The 23,545-nt window shown below is 43.6% G+C and overlaps 1 protein-coding gene across 1 annotated transcript in view; it reads left to right on the top strand.

The window, feature by feature from the left end:
* Positions 1-23,545, top strand: part of NECAB3 (N-terminal EF-hand calcium binding protein 3) — an 81,439-nt gene that overhangs the window by 18,958 nt on the left and 38,936 nt on the right. Inside the window, exons 2-3 of the mRNA XM_035122948.2 lie at positions 10,158-10,182; positions 13,471-13,579. Of these exons, the coding sequence (XP_034978839.1) occupies positions 10,158-10,182; positions 13,471-13,579 (134 nt within the window). The remainder of the gene's footprint in view (positions 1-10,157; positions 10,183-13,470; positions 13,580-23,545) is intronic.

The raw sequence follows: 23,545 nt of genomic DNA, 5'->3' as shown, positions 1-23,545 counted from the left end.
AGGTTTCTGGGCAGGAGTTGATCATGGTAGGGCTTGCTAAATGTGCCTTCCTCTTAGCACGTTTCTCCCTTGCGTCCTGAGTTCGAGCATCTTCAAAGTCCATGACACCTTTGATGAAGGCTGTTCTCCAACTGGAGCTCTTGCAGGCCAGTGTTTCCCAATTGTCAGTGTTTATCCTACATTTTTTTTAGATTTGCCTTGAGAGAGTCTCTAAACCTCTTTTGTTGACCATCAGCATTATGCTTTCCATGTTTAAGTTCGGAATAGAGTAGTTGCTTTGGAATACGATAATCCGGAATCCGAACAACATGACCAATCCAATGAAGTTGATGTTGAAGAATCGTTGCTTCGACACTGGTGATCTTTGCTTCTTCCAGTACACTAGCATTAGTTCACCTATCTTCCCAAGTGATATGTAGAATTTTTCAGAGACACTGTTGATGGAATATTTCGAGGAGCTGGAGATGGTGTTTATAAGTGGTCCATGTTTCACAAGCGTACAGTAAGCTTGGTAGTATAATAGCTTTGTAAACCAGCATTGTGGTTTCCCTTGAATGTCCTGGTCCTCTCCTCAAACACTCTGCACTTCAATCGGGAGAAAGCTGTACTCGCAGAGCTCAGGTGATGCTGTATTTTGGCATCAATGTTGGCCCTTGTGGAAAGATAATTGCGTAGGTAGGAGAAGTGATTGACACTTTCCAACGTTACACCATTGAATAGGATTTGTGGAGCTGCAGAGGGGTTGTTTTGTGCTTGTTGGATGTTGAGCAATATGCCAAGCTTTTCATAAGCTTCTGCGAAGATATTTAGGATGGTTTGGAGTTCGTCCTCTGAGTGTGCACACACTACATTGTCATCAGCATACTGAAGCTCTATGACAGAAGTTATGGTAACTTCATTCTTTGCTTTCAGCCTACTCAGATGAAAGAACTTTCCATCTATTCAATATATGATATCTAATTCGATGGGGAGTTTCCCTTTGACAATGTGTGGGATCACGGCAATGAAAATAATAAATAGAGTTGGGGTGATAACACAACCCTGTTTAACACCTGATCCCACTGTGAATGGTTCACTTTGGGAGCCATTGTTATCTGCGATTGTTGCTGTCATAGTATCATGGAGGAGCTGAAGGATGTTCACAAATTTATCTGGGCAGTCGATTTTCAGAATGACAGTCCACAGGGCATTATGATTTAGTGTTGAAGGCCTTAGGCAGGTCAATAAACGTCATAGGGTTGGTTTTGCTCCCTGCATTTTTCTTGAAGCTGTGAAAATAATGTCCAGTGTCCCCCTAGAAGGTTGAAAACCATTTTGGGATTCAAGAAGCGTAGCTTTGGATAGAGTTAGGAGACGGTTTGCTAAGATCCTTGCAATAATTTTGCCGGCCATAGTTAATAAAGAGATGCATTGATAGTTTCTGCAATCCATTCAATCACCTTTTTGAAAAGAGATCCATAATTTTGGCACCCCTAAAGTCTGCTGGGATCTCCTCTCTCTCCCAGATTCCCCCCCCCCAAATGAGCTTGAGAAGTTGTTGTGTAAGTTCCATTCTGCTGCCTTTGAAGACTTTGGCAGGTCCGCTGGCTTTGTTGTTTTTCAGTTGGTTAATAGCTGCACACAACTCTGTCAGATTTGGCGATACTGCAAGCTCATCTCTAATTTGTTTTTGCAGAATTTGTGAGAGGACCTCTGCAGCTGCGGGGGAGTTGCGGTTAAGGGGATACTGGCAATGTTCTTTCCAGTGCAATGCAATAGCTGCTTTATCTTTGGCATCACTCAGTGATATCTACCTTTGTCCACTTGTGGATGTCATAATGGGGCTAACAGGACTCACCTGACCACCTGATTGCAGTCATGCCATAATACCCCTCTTGAAGCATTCTCCTTTGGAGTTAATGCATTGCTGCTGCTAACTGGGATTGGGAGGGGAAGGAGGAAGGCGGTGGCAAGGTTAGTGCAAACACTAGTGGAGCCAATCCAATGCTCCCACCATTTGCTACACAATGATCTGACCAACACCTTGTCTTCCCCCTCTGCCTCCCAGTAAGCAATAACGTGGCTGATTGGAGGTCAGGTGAGCACTTCCACTCACCAATAAAAGTGTTTCCAGCTACCAATCTCTGCTTAAAAAAATATTAGTATATGAACAAGGATGGGCTTGGTTAATAGTTCAACGGCTGTACTATCTAATCAATTTAAGAGTTTTAAAATCTCAGATGCTTTAAGTGAGCAGATATATGCAACAATGAGCAGACCATGACTAAAAACATAACAGAGCAGGGAAAGAATTAAACTAAAGGGGGGGGGGACTTTGATACACCAAAAAACTGTAACTGAAGAATCCCCAACCAATCCATACCTCATTAAAACCTCAGAAACTGCAGTGACCCACTTATTAGCACCCCCTCCTTGCTAAGCACGTCTTAGTAGCTGCTGCCCCATGAAGTTCTTTGCGTGGTTCTTCACAAAAGGAGAAAGGGAGCTTTGAAAAGATCAAACATGGGGACAGGGCGGCTGTCTGCTGTGTTCCTGTGCCATTCGCTTACCCCCTGTTTCCCGACCATATTTCTTAACATTAAAGCTACACTTTCGATTCACCTCAGGCTCAGGACGTTCATATCGCTTTTGGTAATGAACAGTTGTTGCCTCCCTGAGCAATTTCCTGAAACTTTGTCTTTCTCATTTAAACACCAACACACAAACAGCTGCAAAATGCACTACTAGGTAATGGAATGTGCTGAGTAATAATTACTGGTGAGAAACCAACCTTGCAGGTATCCAGAGATCAGCAGATTTGGGGCTTTGCTGAACAATGGAGAAGAAATGAACCTGAGAAAGAAAGGGCTTGGTGGAAAGGAGTTTGTTGTTGTTGGTTTGATTGCAAGGAAGGAGGGAAAGAAAGAGAAGGAGTCCCCTTTCATTGGACTGCTACTAGCCTCTGCTTGTAGAGTTGTTATTTCTTCATAATGTTGCTTCTGAGCTTGGCCAGCCCGAGGTATTCTGCTGCCTGAGCCAGAGAAGAAAATGGACCCCCCCCTAACGAGATACATGGTATTGAAGGCCAGATAAACTTATGCCGGCAACTGAGCCAGAAAATCTCACAAGCACCTCTCCTTTTCCCTGGCTGAAACATTTTATAATAATAAATTAAACAATTAAAAGTTTGCTGCCGCTTCATGACACTCAAAATCATCTGCCTGAAGCAGTCACCTCACCCTGCCTCATGGCAAGGCCAGCCCTGACCATGTGCATGTGCGCACACACCACACCACCCCGCATTTCACAGTTCCTATAATTGAACTGCAATCTACCACCCGCGCTCGCTTGTCACTTGGGCACCAAAAGGTACATGCCTCCCTCTTTCACTTGTCACATACCCTCTAACACTTCCCAAATGAAAATGCGACCTGCGTGTCACTCTGCTATTCTCGTACCAAGGAATGATGCGGAAGCTCCACACACACACTTCACATCACATATTATGAAAACGGTCCATCTGCTCTTTGCTGTATGAATTTTCTCAGCCGTAACCTGACCTATGCTCTCTCTTTTTAAAAATAGTTTCCCCCCCTTTTGTATAAAGAGATGCTGCTGGGGCTGGGTGGGAGGGATGTCATTGTCATAGGAACGGAGGAAGCTGCCTTATACTGAGTCAGACCATTGGTCTATTTAGCCCAGTATTCTTGACCCTGATTGGCAGTGGCTCTGCAGGGGTTCAGGGAGGACACTCTCCCAGCCTTACCTGGAGAAAGAGGGGATTGGTTACTGAGGATTGCAAATCAGGGTTTCTACCACTCCCTGGGGGTGTGCACTACATGGCATGTTAATATTGGTTAATGTACATAGCACTGTGTGTGTATTAGAGTCAAGGTACATCTTCCTCAGCCTTTGCCCCCAAATGCAAGAGATTTAACTTGTATAAGTCGGGGAAAGATGGCTGGGTACCATGTAGAATGGTAGATATAGTAACCCACACTAATCAAACTTGGGCATCCACTCTCAAAGGGGGGGGGGAGGATAGTGACTCTGCTAGGCAGTGTGGTGGAGTCTCCTTCTTTGGAGGTCTTTAAGCAGAGGCTTGACAGCCATATGTCAAGAATGCTTTGATGGTGTTTCCTGCTTGGCAGGGGGTTGGACTGGATGGCCCTTGTGGTCTCTTCCAACTCTATGATTCTATGATTCTAGGCTAGTCACACTTCTCTGAAGTCTCTCAGCCCCACCCACCTCACAGAGTGTCTGTTGTGGGGGAGGAAGGGAAAGGAGAATGTTAGCCGCTTTGAGATTCCTTCGGGTAGTGATAAAGCGGAATATCAAATCCAAACTCCGCTTCACTTCTAGGCACACCCAACTCTCATAGATCCCGACAGGGAAATTTCAATCCTGCACACATAGGGCATGTAAGTCCAGGCAGTTGTATATCCCTTAGATCTTGAGAGCAAATCATTAAGAAATAAACACTCAAGGAAGCAAATCCACTGAGAAATTCGTTTTGCATGGGGAATGTTTCCTTCTAAAACTTAGAAAGATCCCTAGTGGATAAAAAAGTTTCCTTATTTAGATGCAAAACTCTCTTAAATCTGGCTAATGGACTCTTTGATTGATATTTTTGTGCTAAGATAGCATCGCTGGTTGTCTCCCTCAGGAAGCCATTACCTAACACTGGCAAGATGAGAACAGATTTATTTTCCTGCAGCAGCTTCAAAGGTTGTGCTGAGCTGTTCCTTGGGCTGGAAAAGTCTTTAACTCCGAATTAAATAAATTAAATCAGAAGGCATTTGAAATTGGGCGCTTCATGAGTGTCAAGATCCTAACAAAAGTTCTAGCATAGGAAAGAAAAGCATTTTGAGGATAAAACCACTTGCATCCACCACAATTTAGATTCTGTAGTTTTGGCAGTCAGTCTGTGAAGGTGTCCTAAAGCATTACCTGGTCCTGTGATGATGGATGAACTTCAGATGACAGGGCCCAAGAATGTGGACAAAGTGTTTGGAATTTGACCACTTGTAAGCTTGTCTACTCTGGATCTTTTACTTCTAGCGGGGAGGGAATAGCTGGCTAATATGTCAACTATGACTGTATCTGAATGGGGATAGCCTTACTATTCTTGTAAGGGATGGAGGCTAAATTTGATCCAGTTCACACTTAACGCTGAACTTACCTACTTTGCACTTTCTGATAAACTATAGGAACTGGGGAGAAATAGCCATCCTCTGAAATTCACACTTTCCTGAATTTTACAATGCAGTTCTCTAGCCAAATAATGAGCACAAAAATGCATATCCTACAGTAATGTGTGTCTAAGAATGCTTATACTCCTAAAAAATAACATATTAATTCCGTACACAAATGTGTATACTGTATTTGGAGAAATTTTGCAATAGAATGCTGGTGAATTTCCAGGAAGACTTAAAGATACATATATAATAAACTAATGTAGAAATGTAGAGAAATCAAGATTGGAAATATGAGAAACTAAGAGCAACTGAAATTGGCAGATTTGACTCAGGTAACCTCCCATCTGGATTACTAAAGCATGTTGTATGTGGGGCTGCAGATAGCCCAGAAACTTCATTTAGTACAGAGTATAGTGGTTTGAGTCATAGCTGCCAAGTTTTCGCTTTTCTCGCGAGGAAGCCTATTCAGCATAAGGGAAAATCCCTGTAAAAAAGGGATAACTTGGCAGCTATGGTTTGAGTTCCAGCTGCAACTGGGCATTACAAACATATTACATCAATACTTAAACCTTCACTGCCTCTTGATCAGTTAAAAGGTATGGTTCTGACCTATAAAGCTCATGGCTTGGGACCTTGCTACGCCTGGTATTGCCTCCCATTTCCTCATAATGCAACTCTTTCATTGCATCAAGGTCTTGTCTTGCACATCCCCACATTGTAATGGAGGCATACCTGCCAAGTTTCTTGCGGAGAAATCCAGGATCGGCAGCCGTGCAACACATAGATGGGCAAAGCGACACCGAAAGTTGCGTCTACGCACTTCCAGACATGCGTAGACGCGACTTCCGGCACCGGCACTGGCCATTTTCTGGTGCCCATAGATGGGCAAAGCAGCACCAGAAAAATGGCCGCCGACAGGAACCAAAATAAGGGAGATTAACGGGAGAGGAGCTGAAACGGGAGACCTCCGGGAAACAGTAAGGAAAAACGGGGGTTTCCCAGGAAATATGGGGTACTTGGCAGCTATGTAATGGAGTTGTGAAACTGATGCTGTTTTTTAAGAGCAATAAAGAAATAAAAATAATGAAGAGAAGAGAGAAGACCACTTGTCTGCTTATCTGCTCCAGAACAACCCCATGGCAGCTCTTGTGAGTCATCCCTGAAAAGCCATGGCTTTGTAGGCTACAAGTCCGTCAGTGCAGCAAAATAGGTCTCTTGAATGCACATCAGTGGAAAAGCAACTTGGAAGCTTTGTCCATTATAATACTGCAGTGTCTTTGTCAGCTTTTAACAAATGAGCATGACAGATTACTATATTTCCAGTGCAACTGAAGAAAGCCAAATGTGTCCTGATTATATCAGTCCACACCAGCAAGTGGAGAGATAAGGGTAGGATGGTCCATCTGCTTTGAAGATGTGAGAGTGAGGAAGGAAAGTCAGGCACCAAATTATTTTTAAATTCCTGCTTCTAATGATTCAAATTCTCCCAACAGTCACAAAAGAGATCATTATAGATTGCAGCATGTATCACGCACGAAATGTAGAACTGGATTCTTCCATGACCCTCATTTCCCCAGAAAATTGGCTGCCTGTATTGAATGCTTTTATCATTTTAAAAACAATTTCATGAAGATACTTCTGGCAACTGGGACAAAATCAAATATTAGTATGACCTCGCAAGTGGGGAACAAGAGCAGCTAATGAGAGGGAGCTTGTCTCAGCAGGATAGATTTATATGAGGTGCTGCAGAAGAGTGGATTTTAATTTACTGTCTCAGTAGCAGCCTATGCTGGTGGTCTGGGTCTTCCTACTGTCTCCCCCAGGGGAAAGTGAAATGTCAGATGTGAAATTGTGATGAAGAGGCATGGAAAGAAGAATTTGGGAAGACTCCAGAGATTCTCCCACCTCCCCGTTTTCACATTTGCAATTTAATGAGTCACCAGATATAAGGTCAGGTAAGGTAAAGGACACCTGGACGGTTAGGTCCAGTCAAAGGTGACTATGCAGCGCGGTGCGCATCTCACCAGGAGGGAGGGAGGGAGCTGGCGTTTGTCCACAGACAGCTTTCCGGGTCATGTGGCCAGCATGACTAAAGCGCTTCTGGCTCAACTGAACACTGTGACGGAAAGCAGAGCGCACAGAAACGCCGTTTACCTTCCTGCTGCAGTGGTACTTATTTATCTACTTGCACTGGTGTGCTTTCAAACTGCTAGGTTGGCAGAAGCGGGGACAGAGCAACAGGAGCTCACCCCATCATGGGGATTCAAACTGCTGACCTTCTGATCAGCAAGCCCAAGAGGATCAGTAGTTTAGACCACAGTGTTACCCACGTCCCTTAACCCCCTAGGACCTGAAAGTGACCATATTTCACACAAAAGCTTCAGAGAAAGATGAATGCAAATGTTAATAGAAATATATATTATCTCCACTGACTGCTGTTGTGAATTAGTTATTCTGTTCTTATATATAACTGGACTCTGCTGCATAGCTAAAACAAGTCCTTGATCAAGTGAGTGATAATAATAGACCCCTGCAAACCTTCCCCACTGAACACGGATTGTTTGGAGACTGCTGGGGGTCGGGAAGTGACATACATTGGCTCCCAGTACTTTTCCAAGAAAAATTCAAAGTGTTGGTGCTGACCTTTAAATCCCTAAAAGGCCTCAGTCTAGTATACCTGAAGGAGTGTCTCCACTCCCATTGCTCAGCCCGGACACTGAGGTCCAGCTCTGAGGACCTTCTGGCAGATCCCTCACTGCGAGAACCGAAGTTACAGGGAACCAGGCAGATGGCCTTCTCGGTTGTGGCACCCGCCCTGTGAAACGCCCTCCCATCAGATGTCAAGGAAATAAGCAACTAGCTGACATCTGAAGGCAGCATGCCAAGCTACCCACCACCTTGTCCCTTTCCTGGCAATGATGCACAGCATTGGGAAGCCAGGACAGAAACACAGTCCAACCTGTGCTGCCCCGGCAGCCATTACTGATTACAATAATATAACATGAAAACCTCATATCTGAACAAAGTGTGCGTCTATATACGTATCGATGCCTACCTACCAAATGAGGGTATCACTTTTGTTTCTTATGAAGTCAGTTGTAGTTTATGAAACTGTATGCCAGTTAGCCTCTAAGATGCCATAGGACGATTTTCCTGTTAAAGGCATTTAATGTATGGGGGAATCTGGTTTCTTTACTGCTGTCGGATTCAGGGATATGTTCCCCTTTGACAGCAAAAGGCAATGCACTTAAAAGTTTTGTTCGGGTGTATTTTAAGCCAAATCCTCTTTTGTTTAAAGCTGCTGAAAATTTAAAGACATGAGCGTAACTGTAATGTAGCAGAGATGCAGTCTGGGTTTTTCTTTTTCGTGAGGCTCCCTCGTGTGCTCTTACCTATAAAGTGTAAAGGAGCGAAAGGATGTTCCTGAATGCCTTATGTTAAAGCACAGTCAAACCTCCATGGGGGCCTTGAAAATTAAAGGCTAGAAACAGGTCTCTGAATCTGCAACTAAAAACTCTTCCCTAACCATCCTGCTAGCCACCAGGCCATATTTTTGTGCTCTTGTAAGATGAACTTAAAGAAGGCTGAAGAATTGTTGCTTTTGAATTATGGTGCTGAAGGAGACTTTTGAAAGTCCCATGGACTGCAAGAAGATCAAACCTATCCATTCTTAAGGAAATCAGCCCTGAGTGCTCACTGGAAGGACAGATCCTGAAGCTGAGGCTCCAATACTTTGGCCACCTCATGAGGAGAGAAGATTCCGTGGAAAAGACCCTGATGTTGGGAAAGATTGAGGGCACTAGGAGAAGGGGACGACAGAGGACGAGATGGTTGGACAGTGTTCTCAAAGCTACGAACATGAGTTTGACCAAACTGCGGGAGGCAGTGGAAGACAGGAGTGCCTGGCATGCTCTGGTCCATGGGGTCACGAAGAGTCAGACACGACTAAACAACAAACAACAACAAGATGAACTGTCCCACAGCAGAGCCCCACCCCCATTCAAGCAGAAACGATCAGCGTGACATAGGAATGCCCAGCACCAACACAGTGGATATATTGGTGCTGAAATGACACCAGTGATGATGATACCCGGAACTCTGGTGCCTATAAAGGTTGCCCATTAGTTTTGGCTTTGTTGCCTGTTCCTTTACTCCTGCTAATCTGCTACTTCCAATGAAATCAAATCCTCCACATGCTTCACCACAGCGCACACAGTGCACTAGCCCTTCTGTACCATGTTCCACATGTGCGCTACTGTAGTGTGACTGTCTATCATCCCAATATCTGTGGGGGAGTGGGTGGGCTCAGTCTGTACTGACAGTGGAACTCCCATCTATGGTTGAATTAGCCCAGTCCTGACCTGCAATAATACAGAAGGGAAATCATATCATAGAATCACAGAATTGTATAATTGCAGAGCTGGAAGGGACACAAAGGGCCATCTTGTCCAGCCCCTGCAGTGCAGGAATCACAGCTAAATAGCAACACAAGTATCAAACTTAAATGCTTTTAACTAAAGCCAACGGGGTGTGGGTGAATTACAAAATCAAAGCATGCAAGTGATTGCAATAACTCTCAATATTTACAACAATCTGGTATTGCTTTATAGTGAGAAACCCATTATCAGTATGAGAGATTACAATATCCAATTCCCTCATCCTCTCAGCACAATGATTTTTGCTTGCACAATGGGATTTTTCCCCTCTCCGCCCCCTATGTACACTGGTGCGAATGGGCTAATGGAAGAGGAATCTGCCTCTTTCTGGGGCACTTCACTCATTTCCTGTCGTATTTTACAGTGACAAACCAAGAAAGAAGCTAATGTCTGGAGATACCTGGTAACTAGAGCTAAATTCATTAGGGCTTGTCATATGGATTGAGCTGGTTGAAGGAGCTACTAATTTTTATAGACACACATGTATGCAAAAAGAATTTCCCACCCACGTTTTTGTTGCTGAATGTGATTTTTGTCTTTTCAGGTTTTTCGACGAGCTGACAAGAATGGTGAGTGACCTGCCTATGTGATTTCCTTGCTCTTCTTTTTTATTTATTTATGTCTCATTATTTAAATACCAGTATATAACGTTAGTCTATCTCAAAGACTAGGCTTGAGCAACCGGCAAGCCCTCTTACCCCACAACCACTAAGCTTACTCAGGCATCTTTGGTGGAGGACTTTATCAAAATCTTTTTAAAAGCCCAGGTACACAATATCTAGTGGAACATCCCAATCAATATGTTTGTTGACACTCCCAAAGAACTCTAAAAGATTAGTTGGAAAATACTTACATCTATGGAAGCCATTCTGGTTTCTCTTCAGCAAGACTTGTTCTTCTAGATGTGTTGTCATTTTATCTTTAACAACGCTTTCCACCTGTTTTCCCATAACAGAACTTAAGCTAATCAGCCTGTGATTTCCAAATCCTCCTGGATACATTTTTTTAAAAAAATTGATGCTACATTGATCACTTTCCAGTCCTCAGCTATGGTGACTTATCTTAGAGACAAGTTACTTTTTTTTGTTAGAAACTCAGCAGCTTTACATTTGGATTCTTAAAGAACTCTTGGGTGGGTGCTATCCAAACCCAGTAACTTGTCAGCTTTTGTTTTGTCAATAAGTCCTAGAACTTTGTGTCTTGTCACCACTCTTTGCCTTAGTTCATTCTTCCTGGACACTGAGGTCCAGCACCGAGGGCCTTCTGGTGGTTCCCTCATTGCGAGATGCCAAGTTGCAGGGAACTAGACAGAGGGCCTTCTCGGTGGTGGCGCCTGCCCTGTGGAACGCCCTCCCAACAGATGTCAAAGAGAAAACAACTACCAGACTTTTAGAAGACATCTGAAGGCAGCCCTGTTCAGGGAGGCTTTTAATGTTTAATAGATTATTGTGTTTTATTTTTCTGTTGGAAGCCACCCAGAGTGGCTGGGGAAACCCAGCCAGATGGGCGGGGTATACATAATAAATAATAATAATAATAATTATTAATTATTATTATTATTATTATTATTATTATTATTATTATTATTATTATTAGTTCCTCAGACTCTGTTCCCAAGAAAGTTAGTTAAGGAACTGGGATATGTCCTATGTCTTCTGTGCTGAAGACAGATACAAATAATTCATTCAGCTTCTTTGCAATCTCCATTTTTCCCATTAGCAAACCTTTGGTTCCCTTGTTGTCCAGAGGCCTAGCCACCTTCCTAGCCAGGTCCCTGCTTCTAATGTTTGAAAGCCAACCAGGAAAACATATGAGTGGAAGTTGGGACCTGGTTCTCCCCATTCCTAGTCCTGCATTCTACCACTCTAGCTCTCATAATTTCTGAGATTTTCATAATTTCTGAGCAACCATGAGAGCTAGAAACTTTATGATAAATGAAGGCCAATGTTGACTAGTTTCCAAGTTCTTCAACAGATAAGCAAACTCCAGTCCTCATGGGTGAGTGGATACATCCAGGCTCTTCTAGAGCCTTGCTGACCCAGTCTGTGACCTATGGTTCAATTTAATCCCATGATGTTTCTGCCATTCCTGTGCCCCCTGCTGTCTATCACTTTGGCAATTGCTGTCTATTATTTCCCATATCCATGCATCCTTGACCTTGTCATACAAACCTGCATGTCAATCATCATCTATTAATGCTGATCTTTCATTGCTATTCTGCTATCTGCTCTGACCTTTATATCCCCCATGGCTGCTGTGTTCACACTCCTGTCACTCCCAGGAAACAGATCTGAATTTTATTATTTATATATCTTTTTAGTTTTATTATGCACACTTGCCCATTTGGCATTTCATTTTTTGTTCCACTTTTAGTGTATTTTGCAATTGTTTTCTCAGTGTCTCACAACACTGGCCATTTTAAGTTTTCCCATTTACAGGAGGAAAACTGAGTCCAGTCTGTATTGGCTCACTCAGATTGCACCCATAGCTGGATTTTAACCCTGGTTTCATAAGTCCATTCTTTGGGCAGCTTTCTTTATTCATAGGAAACGGCAAGCTGAAAAGAAGCAGAAGGTCTGTGCATTAGCTAACCACCGCTGCCAAGATATGACTAAGGAGGAGATAATGTGGATGTGAAAAGGATGTGCATGTAGACAGGCCCCTAGTATCCTGCACAGACTGTGGATTGGTTCATACCTGCATGTGTGCTGCTGGAAGCCTCTGTGCAGGTTCAGAATCATAAGTCTTACTTCAGTAGAGCACCTGCACTTCCTCCAAGATGCACCTTGGCAGTGGTGGTCAGTAAACATGCAGAACCCTTTGGTTTTCAGTGTCTACATGTCCTATGGCTGCTCAATGGAGCATAAGCGCTTAAGAAACACCTGCTGGATCAGGCCAGTGACCCGTCTAGTTCAGCATCCTGTTCTCACATTGGCTACCCAGGTGCCTGTGGCAAACCCTCAAACACTCCCCACCTATGGTTTTCACCAGCTGGTATTCAGAATCATTACTGCCTCCGACCATGGAGGCAGAGCATAATCGACATTTTATTTATGTATTTATTTTCTTTTATTTCTATACCGCCCTATACCTGAAGGTTCACAGAAAATATCAAATACATAAAATCAAAACAAAAGTAACAACCCAATAAACGCCAGAGAGCCAGCATTTTAAAATGGGTATCGGATGTAGATCAAGTCAGGCAAAGGCCTTGTTAAAAAGGAACGTTTTTGCCTGGCCCCTAAAGGTGTATAATGAAGGCGGCAGGCGAACTTCCCTGGGGAGAGCATTCCACAGACGGGGAGCTGCTGCAGAGAAGGCCCGTTCTTGTGTTGCCACCCTCCGGACCTCTCGAGGAGGAGGCACACGAAGAAGGGCCTCACAAGATGATATCAAGGTCCGGGTAGGTTCATATAGGAAGAGGCGGTCCTAACTAATAGCCACTGATCTCCAAGTGAGTGGGAGTGATCTCCAAGCATGGACAGTGTGATATGTCAGCCGGGAACCCATGGATCTAATCTGCGTCAGCCTCTGCCATCTCAGTGAAAACCTGCGTCTTCAGCACTGCTGATGTTGCTCAACAGAGACCTATGAATTCCTAGACGAGTAGCCCTGTTAGTCTGTCACACAACAGCAAATAATCTTGTGGCACCTTCCTAAAGATGGCCGTAATATATCTGGTAGTCTTCAAGGTGCCACAAGATTCCTTGTTGTTTTTCCATGAATTCCGGGCTCCAGTGTTGTACCATAATCTCTTCCTGTTGCACAGCTTGCTGAATTAGACAAAATAACAGAGACTCATGTTGCTCTCATCTCTGCAAAGGTATAATTATTCCTTCTCTTTCATTCAAATGTAGATGATGGGAAGTTGTCATTTGAAGAATTTAAGAACTGTTGTGCCGATGGCATCCTCAACTCTGAAGAACTGTGGGAGTTGTTCAGTGGCATTGACAGGCGTCAGTCAGGGTAAGGAGGCGTCTGTTAAGTGTTAAGTCTGTTAAGGAGATTTCAAGCAGACTCAATTCCCCCTCCCAACACCCCAAGACCCATTGCACTATATCAGATTAGCATGCACTTAAAGCAAATGGGTGCATTTCATAGACAACAAAGATAATATTCTACATTGGAGTTCTCATGAAAGTACCCTTAAATAAACTGGACTTAACTGATATGGAACGTAAAGCTTTGTCTCAGCAATACAGAATATGTAAGCATGCCATGAAAGGATCAAGAATATGACTAGATGGTGGCCTGGATTGCATGTAGTGCCAAGACAAACCATGGTTTAGGTGAATGCACAAATTTCCAGAGAGGAAATTGTGACTGCTTAGCTCCTCCTCTCGTCCTGTTGCTGCGGCACTGCTGTGTACTACGCTATTGATTGGCCACACCAAGCTGAGCTCATGGCTTGTTTACAGAGGAGGAGACTAACCATGAGCCTGGGTTTGGATGACATGCTAAACTGTGGCTTTGTCACAGCAGCAGCAGGACCAGAGGAGGAACAAAGTGGCCACAATCCCCTCTCCAGGCACTGGCATGCTGGCATGTTTCCACTAAAGCAGTTTGGCTTAGTGCTATATATGAGCTGAGCCACATGAGATTTCATTCTACTTAAATTGGTTTAGTCCTATTCCTTCTTGCTGTATTTTGAGTTTTGAAGTATACAATAACTGGTATATGTAGAAGAATCTGCCTTAAGCTTTGGGATTTGTCTGAATCAATCGTCCTCAGCCTGTTGCCCTCCAGTTGACACCTGAGACTAATGAAGATGTAGTCCAATATATATGGAGGGCACCAGGTTTGGGAAGGCTTGGCTAGATGACATTCAATCATCCTCCAAATCATCAAGGATTTCATCCAGTGAGACTGCAGAATAGTTTGTCTGTGAGCTACATAAGGATGCATGATGTCGATATGGGAGCATCATGGAGCTTGAAGATGGAACTCGGTAAGCCTGGGAATTAAAAGCTGTTTTAAAAATAGTCCAGACTCTGATCGTAATTAAGATAGAGTGTTAACTTCACAGCAGTATGCTTGAATTGCATGGATCAAAATCTGCTTTGCTATTTTTGTCCTAGTGCAGATTTAAATGGCATGTAAACCCTCTATGAAATATGCAGGCAAGATGTTTGTTTGTTTGTTTGTTGGCTTGCTTCTAAGCACTACAGTGTGGTTTTGTCCATCACAGCGAAACTTCAATTACACTGTAAGATAGTTGGCCTTTCTGCTGCATTGTCTCAGCTTGGCCCCTTCGCTTGTTTTGAATAGACAGCATCCAGACAAGAGACAAACTTCCCAAAGGAAAACAGCTAGAAATGCTTCAGTCCTCCCTTCATGTGAGCTAGTAAATAAACCAGGGCATCTACAGTTAACTTTCATTTCCCATTTGGTCCAAACTAGGAAACTGTGGTCAACAGCTTTGGAAGCAACCAGGATATTAAACCAGTTTCAAACTGGTTTAATATCCTGTCGTGTTCCAAAGCTGGTAATCACCCCCTGTATGGACAAAATGGGAAGATGTGGTTAGTTAGAGATTTCCTGGTCTTTTTGATGACTTGGATGATTGTCTGAATATGGTGCAATGCATGATTATCATACCTGGTCATCTCCTTGCAAATATATATCTGACAGGGAATTCTCCATGCAGTTTGTGGGGTTAGGCTATATGATATTCCACAGCATGCGCTTGCTGTAGCTGGTGTCATTTTACTGATCTTAATACAGATCAGCTTTTGGTGCTTGATCCTTACAAAAAAAAAAAAGCTGCAGTTGTGTTTGGATGCCCAAAGCAAATCCATGTGTATTGTTTACTGTGGCTGTGCTGCTAAACTGATAAATGGAAAACTGAAAAGTGCCACTGTAACAGATTAAAAAAAAAAGACAAGTCATGTGAATTGACCCTGAGTGATCACCAACATGTGTCATCTGAGATGAAGGACTTGTGAGCCTGAGGGTTCAACTGTCAGGAGAATTTGGGTCCTGACCCTGACCACCATTGTCCACTGGAGACATAGAATTGATTTCAGCACCTGCTCTTGTTGCTCAGTTAAGTGTGTGAATACCTGGTCTCAGGTTTATCTTTGCCAGGCAAACTAATTTCATGCCCATATAAATAAAACATGTTTCAATGAGAAAGGAAGACAGATGGAGCAAGTCAGGGTCAGATTTTGTTTTCCCTTTGTTTCTTTTAATAAAAGTTCCGAGTGACCTTGGAGAATTGGGTCAGAACAGTGTTTAAAATCTCAAAACTATCACAAATCCTGCCAGAAACAATACAACCTATGGGAAAGAACGGGACTTTTTTATTCTTTAAAAAAATTATTTCTTCTTTTTTTTGTTCCTTTCCATGGGTTTGTTAGTAGCAACAATTATTGGCACTACCTTTGAGATTTTTAACTATGCTTTATTAATTGCATTAAATGGTTATATTCCTTGATGAAAAATAATTAAAATGCATTAGACTGAATGCACCCAGAGGTCGCCTTGGCTCTCATCTCATCCTAAACGCCTCACCCCAATGCAAGTTGTCTTTAGTGAAATGGGTTTTTCATTTATTTATTTTTTAAAGCCTACAGTTAACCAGGGGCAAAAATAGAATGAGTATATACACCAGGAGCAGCAATGCTTCTCTTTTTTCTTTTGCACTGTGATGTGTTGGTTTTTTTAAAAAAAAAAATACAACATAGAACAGATACAATCAAAACAGGTGGGCAGCTACCACCAATATATGGAGTTACATACAAGTAGACCATCAGTCATACAGCATGAGACATTATTATACTATAGGAGACCCAAACCCAACAGATTGAGAGTTAATAGAAGAAATGAAAACAAACCAATTGGTCTCAAATATATGACTAGTAGATTCACCTCTAGCCACTCTACATGTTTGTGTGAGCTTACCTGCTAATGCTAGGGGCCATGCCTATCACACCAGTTTTGTATGTTATAGCCATTCCCATCTTGCAGTGATGCTTTTCTTAAACCAATTTCAGCTCCCCTCCCCACCCTTTGTTGCCTGACAAAACTACAAAGAAATTTGCTAGGGGGCTTTAACCTCTGCATTCATGTGTCCCACAGTGAGTCCTCACACCTTCCATCATCTGCCAAGCAGCTTCTCTCATGCTAGTATTGCCATATTTCAAAAAGTAAAATTCCTGACATCCTAACCCTACTGATTTTTAAACCTGAAAACCAGGACATGTCAGGAATTTTCCTGATGTATGGCAAGCCTATCCCATACTGTCATTTGCAGCAGGCGAAACACCAGAATCTGAGTCACACAGAGGTTAGCAGTAAAGTAACCCACCTTCAGAAGAACCCATGCTTCTGTCATCCATATACTTCTCAATGTATACTGTTAGCAAGCTGGTAAGCAGGAACTCTCTGACGCTTGTGGTCTTGGGGACAAGGAGTTGCTCACATTGAGCATTAAAGCAGCCATCTGTCTTCAGCTTCTTGACCTGAGTCTCACTGGCTGCTGTAATACAACAGCAACCAGTTCTGCCTTTTGGTGTTTGTTGCTGCTAGAAGCCTGAGAGGAACGAGCCTCTTGATTCTGGCCTCCACAATGTTCAAGACACATTAGGAATTAGCCCATCTGCGTCAACTGGCTTGGGGTTGAGATTGCTGCTGCACAGAGCAGGAGCTTTGCTGGCGCTTTATAGAGGACAGTAATGAATGCATACAAGCTCCAATGCTTGCAGTTTAAGCTGAGGAAAGAGAATCCTCTGCTTTCAGCTTAGGAAAGTTTCTGAGTAGCCTCTCTCTTAAATAAGCACTGGGAAATAAAGTGGCCCTTTGTCACGACAGCATAATATAACCAGGGCTTTGCTTCAAAATCGGTGATTGTAAAAAGTTGCCTTATTTTGAGTCACACCACTGATCCATCTAGATTAGTACTGTCTATAGCGGCTGGCAGAAGCTCTCTACAGAGTTTCACAGAAAGGTCATTTACAATCCTAACTGGGGATCCAAGCAGTGAAGCTAAGACTTTGTCCACTTGCAAAACTGATGCCCTACCACTGAGGTGCCACCTCTTCCCTCTGCCAAGGGACACCACTGGAACATGTGGAACAACCATAGCATACTGTAGATTACTTTTCGGTGTTCTTTATTATTTAAATTGTGTTTCTGGGTTGTATTCCACTTACCACTGCTTATTGTGGCAATCAGCCCCGTGACCTTCAGATACAGGGTGGGAGATAAATTTTAAAATGAATAAATAAAATGCTAATTGAAGGAATATTAAGAAAACAATTAAATGCATGTGCTGTAGATTGCATGCATGTATTTACACATGAGGAGGGGGGAAAGCTATGGGGGAAGCCTATGTTGTCATTACATTATTCTGCATAGGAGGAAATGCCCTTTTAAAAAAGATGGCACTTGCCATCTGCAGCTTGTATAAGTTTACAGTTTGTTTGCAAGCCACTGCACAGAATTTTAAGTGGGAAAGTGGCATATGAACATTTGAAATAAAAACAAATCAAAAATGTTTTCAAATTTGCTGGCTGAGGTATCCAGGGCCCCTTTTTCTTCTTTCAGAATGGTTTAATTCCTTAACCTAACACTGATTTATTACCTAGATGTGGCATCCCTGAATGACAGGGTGCCTGCGGCCATGCTCTGAGTGCCTTCCTCGCATCTCAGTAGCAGCACATCTTGTCTTTTGGGATTAATTCATGAAAGGTTTTCAAGCCCAGAGGTCATGTAGGTGAAAAGCCTGGCCGCTCCCATGTTAGAAATTCAGCACTCAACATAGCAAGCATTCTTCAAATGTTCACTTTGACCAGGCAAAAATGAGCTCGCCAGTGGTTTCCAAAATATAAAAGGAAATTATTCCTTCCTAGACACCCCACGTAAATAATGTACTCCGTCTTGACAGGTTTCCTACATATAACATCACGCTTCATGCCCCTTTCCAATTTTCAAGGGATGCCTGCAATAATTTCAAGGGGACATTGGTGGGCCTACATTTTGGGGGCCCTTCGCAACTAGCAATGAGGTCTGGGTAGAATCATAGAATCATAGAGTTGGAAGAGACCACAAGGGCCATCCAGTCCAACCCCCTGCCAAGCAGGAAACACCATCAAAGCATTCTTGACATATGGCTGTCAAGCCTCTGCTTAAAGACCTCCAAAGAAGGAGACTCCACCACACTCCTTGGTAGCAAATTCCACTGCCGAACAGCTCTTACTGTCAGGAAGTTCTTCCTAATGTTTAGGTGGAATCTTCTTTCTTGAAGTTTGAATCCATTGTTATGGATTGGGCACCCCAAAGACAACCATTGTAATCTTCTTCAATGGGGTTGTTCCATGACAAATCACCATACCTCTATACCATCTGTGCTACTGACTGTATAAATCTGGGATTGTTGTGCTATATAGAACAATAAAATAACTAATTTGAGTTATGCCACTCAAATTGGGTCTACCAGACCCATAAAAAAAGCAAAAGAAAAAAGCAAAAGAAAAAAAAGCAATGTGGACTAAAGTTGCTTCTGGTGCCCCTCCGGGATTAGGGGCCCTGAAGCTGAAGCTTCATCAGTTTCATAGCAGATTCACCCTGCATGGGGATGTGCAGATCTCTGAACAAATTAAAAAAGATGTATGGTTTGGTTATTCATTGTCCTTGTACAAATACCCATTGTGAAAAGAAGAGGGGAGGACAGAGGGGCAAGATGAGAAGCGGTACAACAATATAGTCCTCATACACTGTCAGGGGGACTCCTTACAGGGACCCTCCTCCAGTCATCCTGACCAGCACTTCGCCCACTGACAGCGCTAGCAGTGGGTCAGGAGGAGAGAATGAGGAATGGAGCGGGGTGGAGAGAGGGCTCTCACATACGTCAGAGCCTAGGCACCGACCCAGCTGGCCAGAGAGGGAAGGACAGTGCAGCGAGGTGCCAGAGCCTCTGCAAAGCTCCAGCCGAAGGACGGGAGAAGGAACGCAGCCCCTTCTGGCGCCCGAATTGAGGCGCGCGCCCACACGCAGGGCTAGGGGGAGGCGCTTTGGGGTGCCCAGGCTTTTATGCTGGCCGAAGAGCTGGAAACAGCCATTGCCGGGTTCTGAATCAGACTAGGCAGTCATGTTTTCTGATATCTCTGCACTGTAAATAATATGCACAATAAAACTCTGAAAGACAGAGCGGACTGGAGCATCTTTACTCGAGAGTAGCCGCAACAATCCCCTGACATACACTATACAGTGGTACCTTGGTTGTCGAACTTAATCCATTCCGGGAGTCCGTTCAACTCCCGGAACAGTTCAAAAACCAAAGTGCGGCTTCCGATTGGCTGCAGGAGCTTCCTGCACTCAATCAGAAGCCGCAGAAGCCAAGAGGACGTTCAGCTTCCAAAAAACATTCACAAACCAGAACACTCACTTCTGGGTTTGTGGCTTTCGGGAGCCAAAACGTCTGAGTACCAAGGTGTTTGACAACCAAGGTACGACTGTATACGAATAGCAAACTCGGTTCTCTGAGTGTGGATCCTTATGTAGCCAAAACAGCACCATCTGTGCACAAGAGGAAGGAATCAGCAGGCTTGGGGGGGGGGAACCCAGTTCTGTGGAAGTACAATTTTAAAAATGGGGGGGAGGGATGACCGGGTGTGTGTGGAATAACCCAATGAGAACAAAGCAGGCTTAGTGGCTAAGGAATGCTGCCTGCCTGCCTAGGGGCATGGGCAGGATGCAAAAGTAGCAGGGAGGCAGAATGGAATGGAAGGGGGCATGGATGGGACCCTGTACATTTCATAGACTTCTTCACTGGAGTGCCATGGTCCCAGAGAAAGCAAAAGACACCCTGTACTCAGAGAAACAGAGTGACAGAGGAACTGGTGGGAAGCAGAATGTTGCGGTAGGAGAAATACCTGTCACAATACGGATCTAAATTTAGTCAGAATAGCAATACCTAGGACTGCTCCTTTGTAAGTGATTAGGAAGTGGAAGCAGCCGTCTCTTGCAGTACATCCTCTGAGAGCGTGGAGATGGGGAGGTACAAACAGCACACAATGTTTCGTGCATATTTGAGAGCTGGGTTTTTTATCCCCACCCCCTGCTGTCAATGGCACCAAGAGCCATGGGAATAATGTGCTTTACCTTCTGAAATATCACACCTTGGGCACTAGGGTGGCATCGCTTCCCTTAATGATGCCTCAACCTGGGTCTGAAGCAATTTCCCTGAAGTGATTAAATTAACCTAGATTAATCTCAGGCAACAAAAGGTACTCTGAAAGGTAATTGAGGGAGCCTGAAGAATATGGAGGTGCTGTGGTGAGATGGCTGGCTCCGTAGGGAGTCGGCGAAGGAAATCCAAGGAAGAAGAGCGCTTGGAATTGTATTTGTGCAATGAAGATCATTCCTAATGAGTTTCTCGAGCTGGCAGGCTGCTGATTTCCTAGAATGGAACGTTAACATGTCTGAGTGACTTTTCACTGCCCTTGTCTGATGTGAAGAAAAGGCTGCACAAATGAGAATAAAAAGCATCTCTTATGGATAAGTTATCTGATGCTGACACTGTAAGAGAGGCAATCTTCACAATCAGATTGGGCAAGGAAATTGATTTGGTCAGGTCCAGCATGATTTATCTCCTGTGTATGAACACGGCGGCTAGGTTGCTTGTGGGGGACAAGCCAGTATAGAATGCCTTGCTTGCGGGATTTACAGTGTTTGCCAATTTGCTACTGGTGCAAGTTAAAGCTGATGGTGAAAACTTCTTCCTCCTCCTCCTCCTCCTCCCCCCCCCACCTTTCCCCCTTACAAGACTCAAAGGTGGCTTACAGATAAAAACAAGAATCACTAAAAATATAGAAAATCAACAACCATTAAAACAATTAAACATTAAGAGAATCAAAACTACATACATATACAAAATGTGTTTAAAACCAGGTGGAAAGGAGAAATAGAGCTGGGTGTCATCAGCATACTGGTGACACCAGACCCAAAACTCTGGACAACCTCTCCCAGCAGTTTCAAGCCCCATCCCAGCAAGGCGGCCCATCAAGGATGGTTGATGGTATCAAAAGCATGTATTTCATGTATTTGTGCTTTTAACTGTTTTTAATCATCTTAAATCACCTAGAAATGGTAGTTTTGTAGGCAATTAGTTAATTGAAATACCAATAATAATAGGCGAGTGTATCCATTCTGCTGCTGGGAGGTGGAGATTGTAGGATTTTGTCCTATATACTTAGTACTAAATCACACCAGGGTTTTGGTGTGTTTTTTGGCTTTTAGACTGTGATCACAAAAGCTCATAACACATACCTGCAGTTACACTCGGGGCTGCCTCTTGTGTTTGTTTACTTAAATATTTATATCCCATCTTTCGGCCTTGAAGTTTACAAGGTAAAGAAGAACAAGAGTTTTGTTTTTAAATCAATTAAGGGTTTAGAACATTCCGCAGTGTGGATTGCCTGCAGCCACTGTGCTAGCATTGAGTCAGGTTAGGCACTTCACTGGCTGAGGTGCTCAAGGGGCTCAGAAGGACTCCTTTACTGGCCTGACTTAGCTGTGCCACTGCTCCCTGCCAGCCCTATGAAGTCTAGATGCAAAGCAGGGGTATTGCGTTTCAGGAAAAGCAAGATGGCAGGTGGTCACAGTGGATGGGAGGTTAGCTTTTAACTAAAATACCTCCCTGCATCCATGGCAACAGCAGCAGAGGTGGTGGTGGTGGGGGAATAATCTCTTGGCATATTGGCGTGTGTGTGCATTAGCAGGTTGGGGCATCATACTGAAGGCTGCCGCTGACCCGCCTCTCAAGGAACGTATGACTAGTACCAGCACTGTATTCTTTGAGTGCATTGGCTTCATTCCTCCTTAATTTATTGCGTTGCTGGTTACGCTGTATAACTGTATCTGCAGATTTTTTTAAAGTTTTCCATGCTGGCCTGAAATCCATGTTTGAACAAAGGGCAATTTGTACATTTTAAAACGAACTAAATAAAAATGAGAAACAATTAATACAAAAAGCAAGATAATGGTTATAATGAAGTGCAGGGAACAGCAGAACCATCGTATGCAGGCAACACATCAATAAAACAAGGGCGGCGGCGGGGGAATAGCAATAAGAACACAGGTACAGCAATCTCTCTCCTTCCCCCTTCAGGTTTTGTAGAAATGAAATGCCTCTAGCAAGCCAATCTGGGCCTGGAAGAACGTTTAAATATTTTGTTTTGCTTTATTTGTTTTACTGAATTTCTCAGATTTCACACAAGTACCGTGTATCGGATGGGACGCGGGTAGCGCTGTGGTCTAAACCACAGAGCCTTCGGCTTGCCGATCAGAAGGTTAGCGGTTCAAATCCCCACGGCGGGGTGAGCTCCTGTTGCTCGGTCCTGCTCCTGCCCACCTAGCAGTTCGAAAGCATGTCAAATGCAAGTAGATAAATAGGTACCGCTCTGGTGGGAAGGTAAATGGCGTTTCTGTGCAGTGCTCTGGATTCGCCAGAAGCGGCCAGCAAAGTGAGATGAGCGTGCAACCCCAGAGTCGTCTGCAACTGGACCTAACAGTCAGGGGTCCCTTTAACCTTTACCTAGGAATGGTGTCTTCTATAAAACAAATGGCAAATCACTTTTTACATTGAACATGTTATAGAATTAGTATTAGTACTGAGTCAAAATGAAGTGAAAACCACATTTCTGTTTAGATTCTGTTCTGTTTTAAAGTCCTGGGCAAAGACCTCTCTGCCTGGTTTTTCTCAAGGTTTGCCTGTGCATTAAATAATTCAGCATTTTAATTATTAATTGGTTAATGTTTGTTACAAATTCAGAAGATGAAAAGGGCTAGATAAGTGCCGAGTGCAGTTGGCTCCCTTAGGGAAGTGGGTCTTATCAGGAGTGTTCAGTTTTTATATGTGGGGATTGTTCCAGTGTTTTATTATTAACTGGATGGCAGCCATCAGACACAGTTTTGGAGGCTGCCTTGATA

Source organism: Zootoca vivipara, chromosome 7 (assembly GCF_963506605.1).
Source record: "Zootoca vivipara chromosome 7, rZooViv1.1, whole genome shotgun sequence".
In the NCBI taxonomy this organism is placed as follows: Eukaryota; Metazoa; Chordata; class Lepidosauria; order Squamata; family Lacertidae; genus Zootoca; species Zootoca vivipara.
The sequence above is the reverse complement of the archived record's forward strand: the minus strand, read 5'-3'. Positions and strand labels throughout refer to the sequence as shown.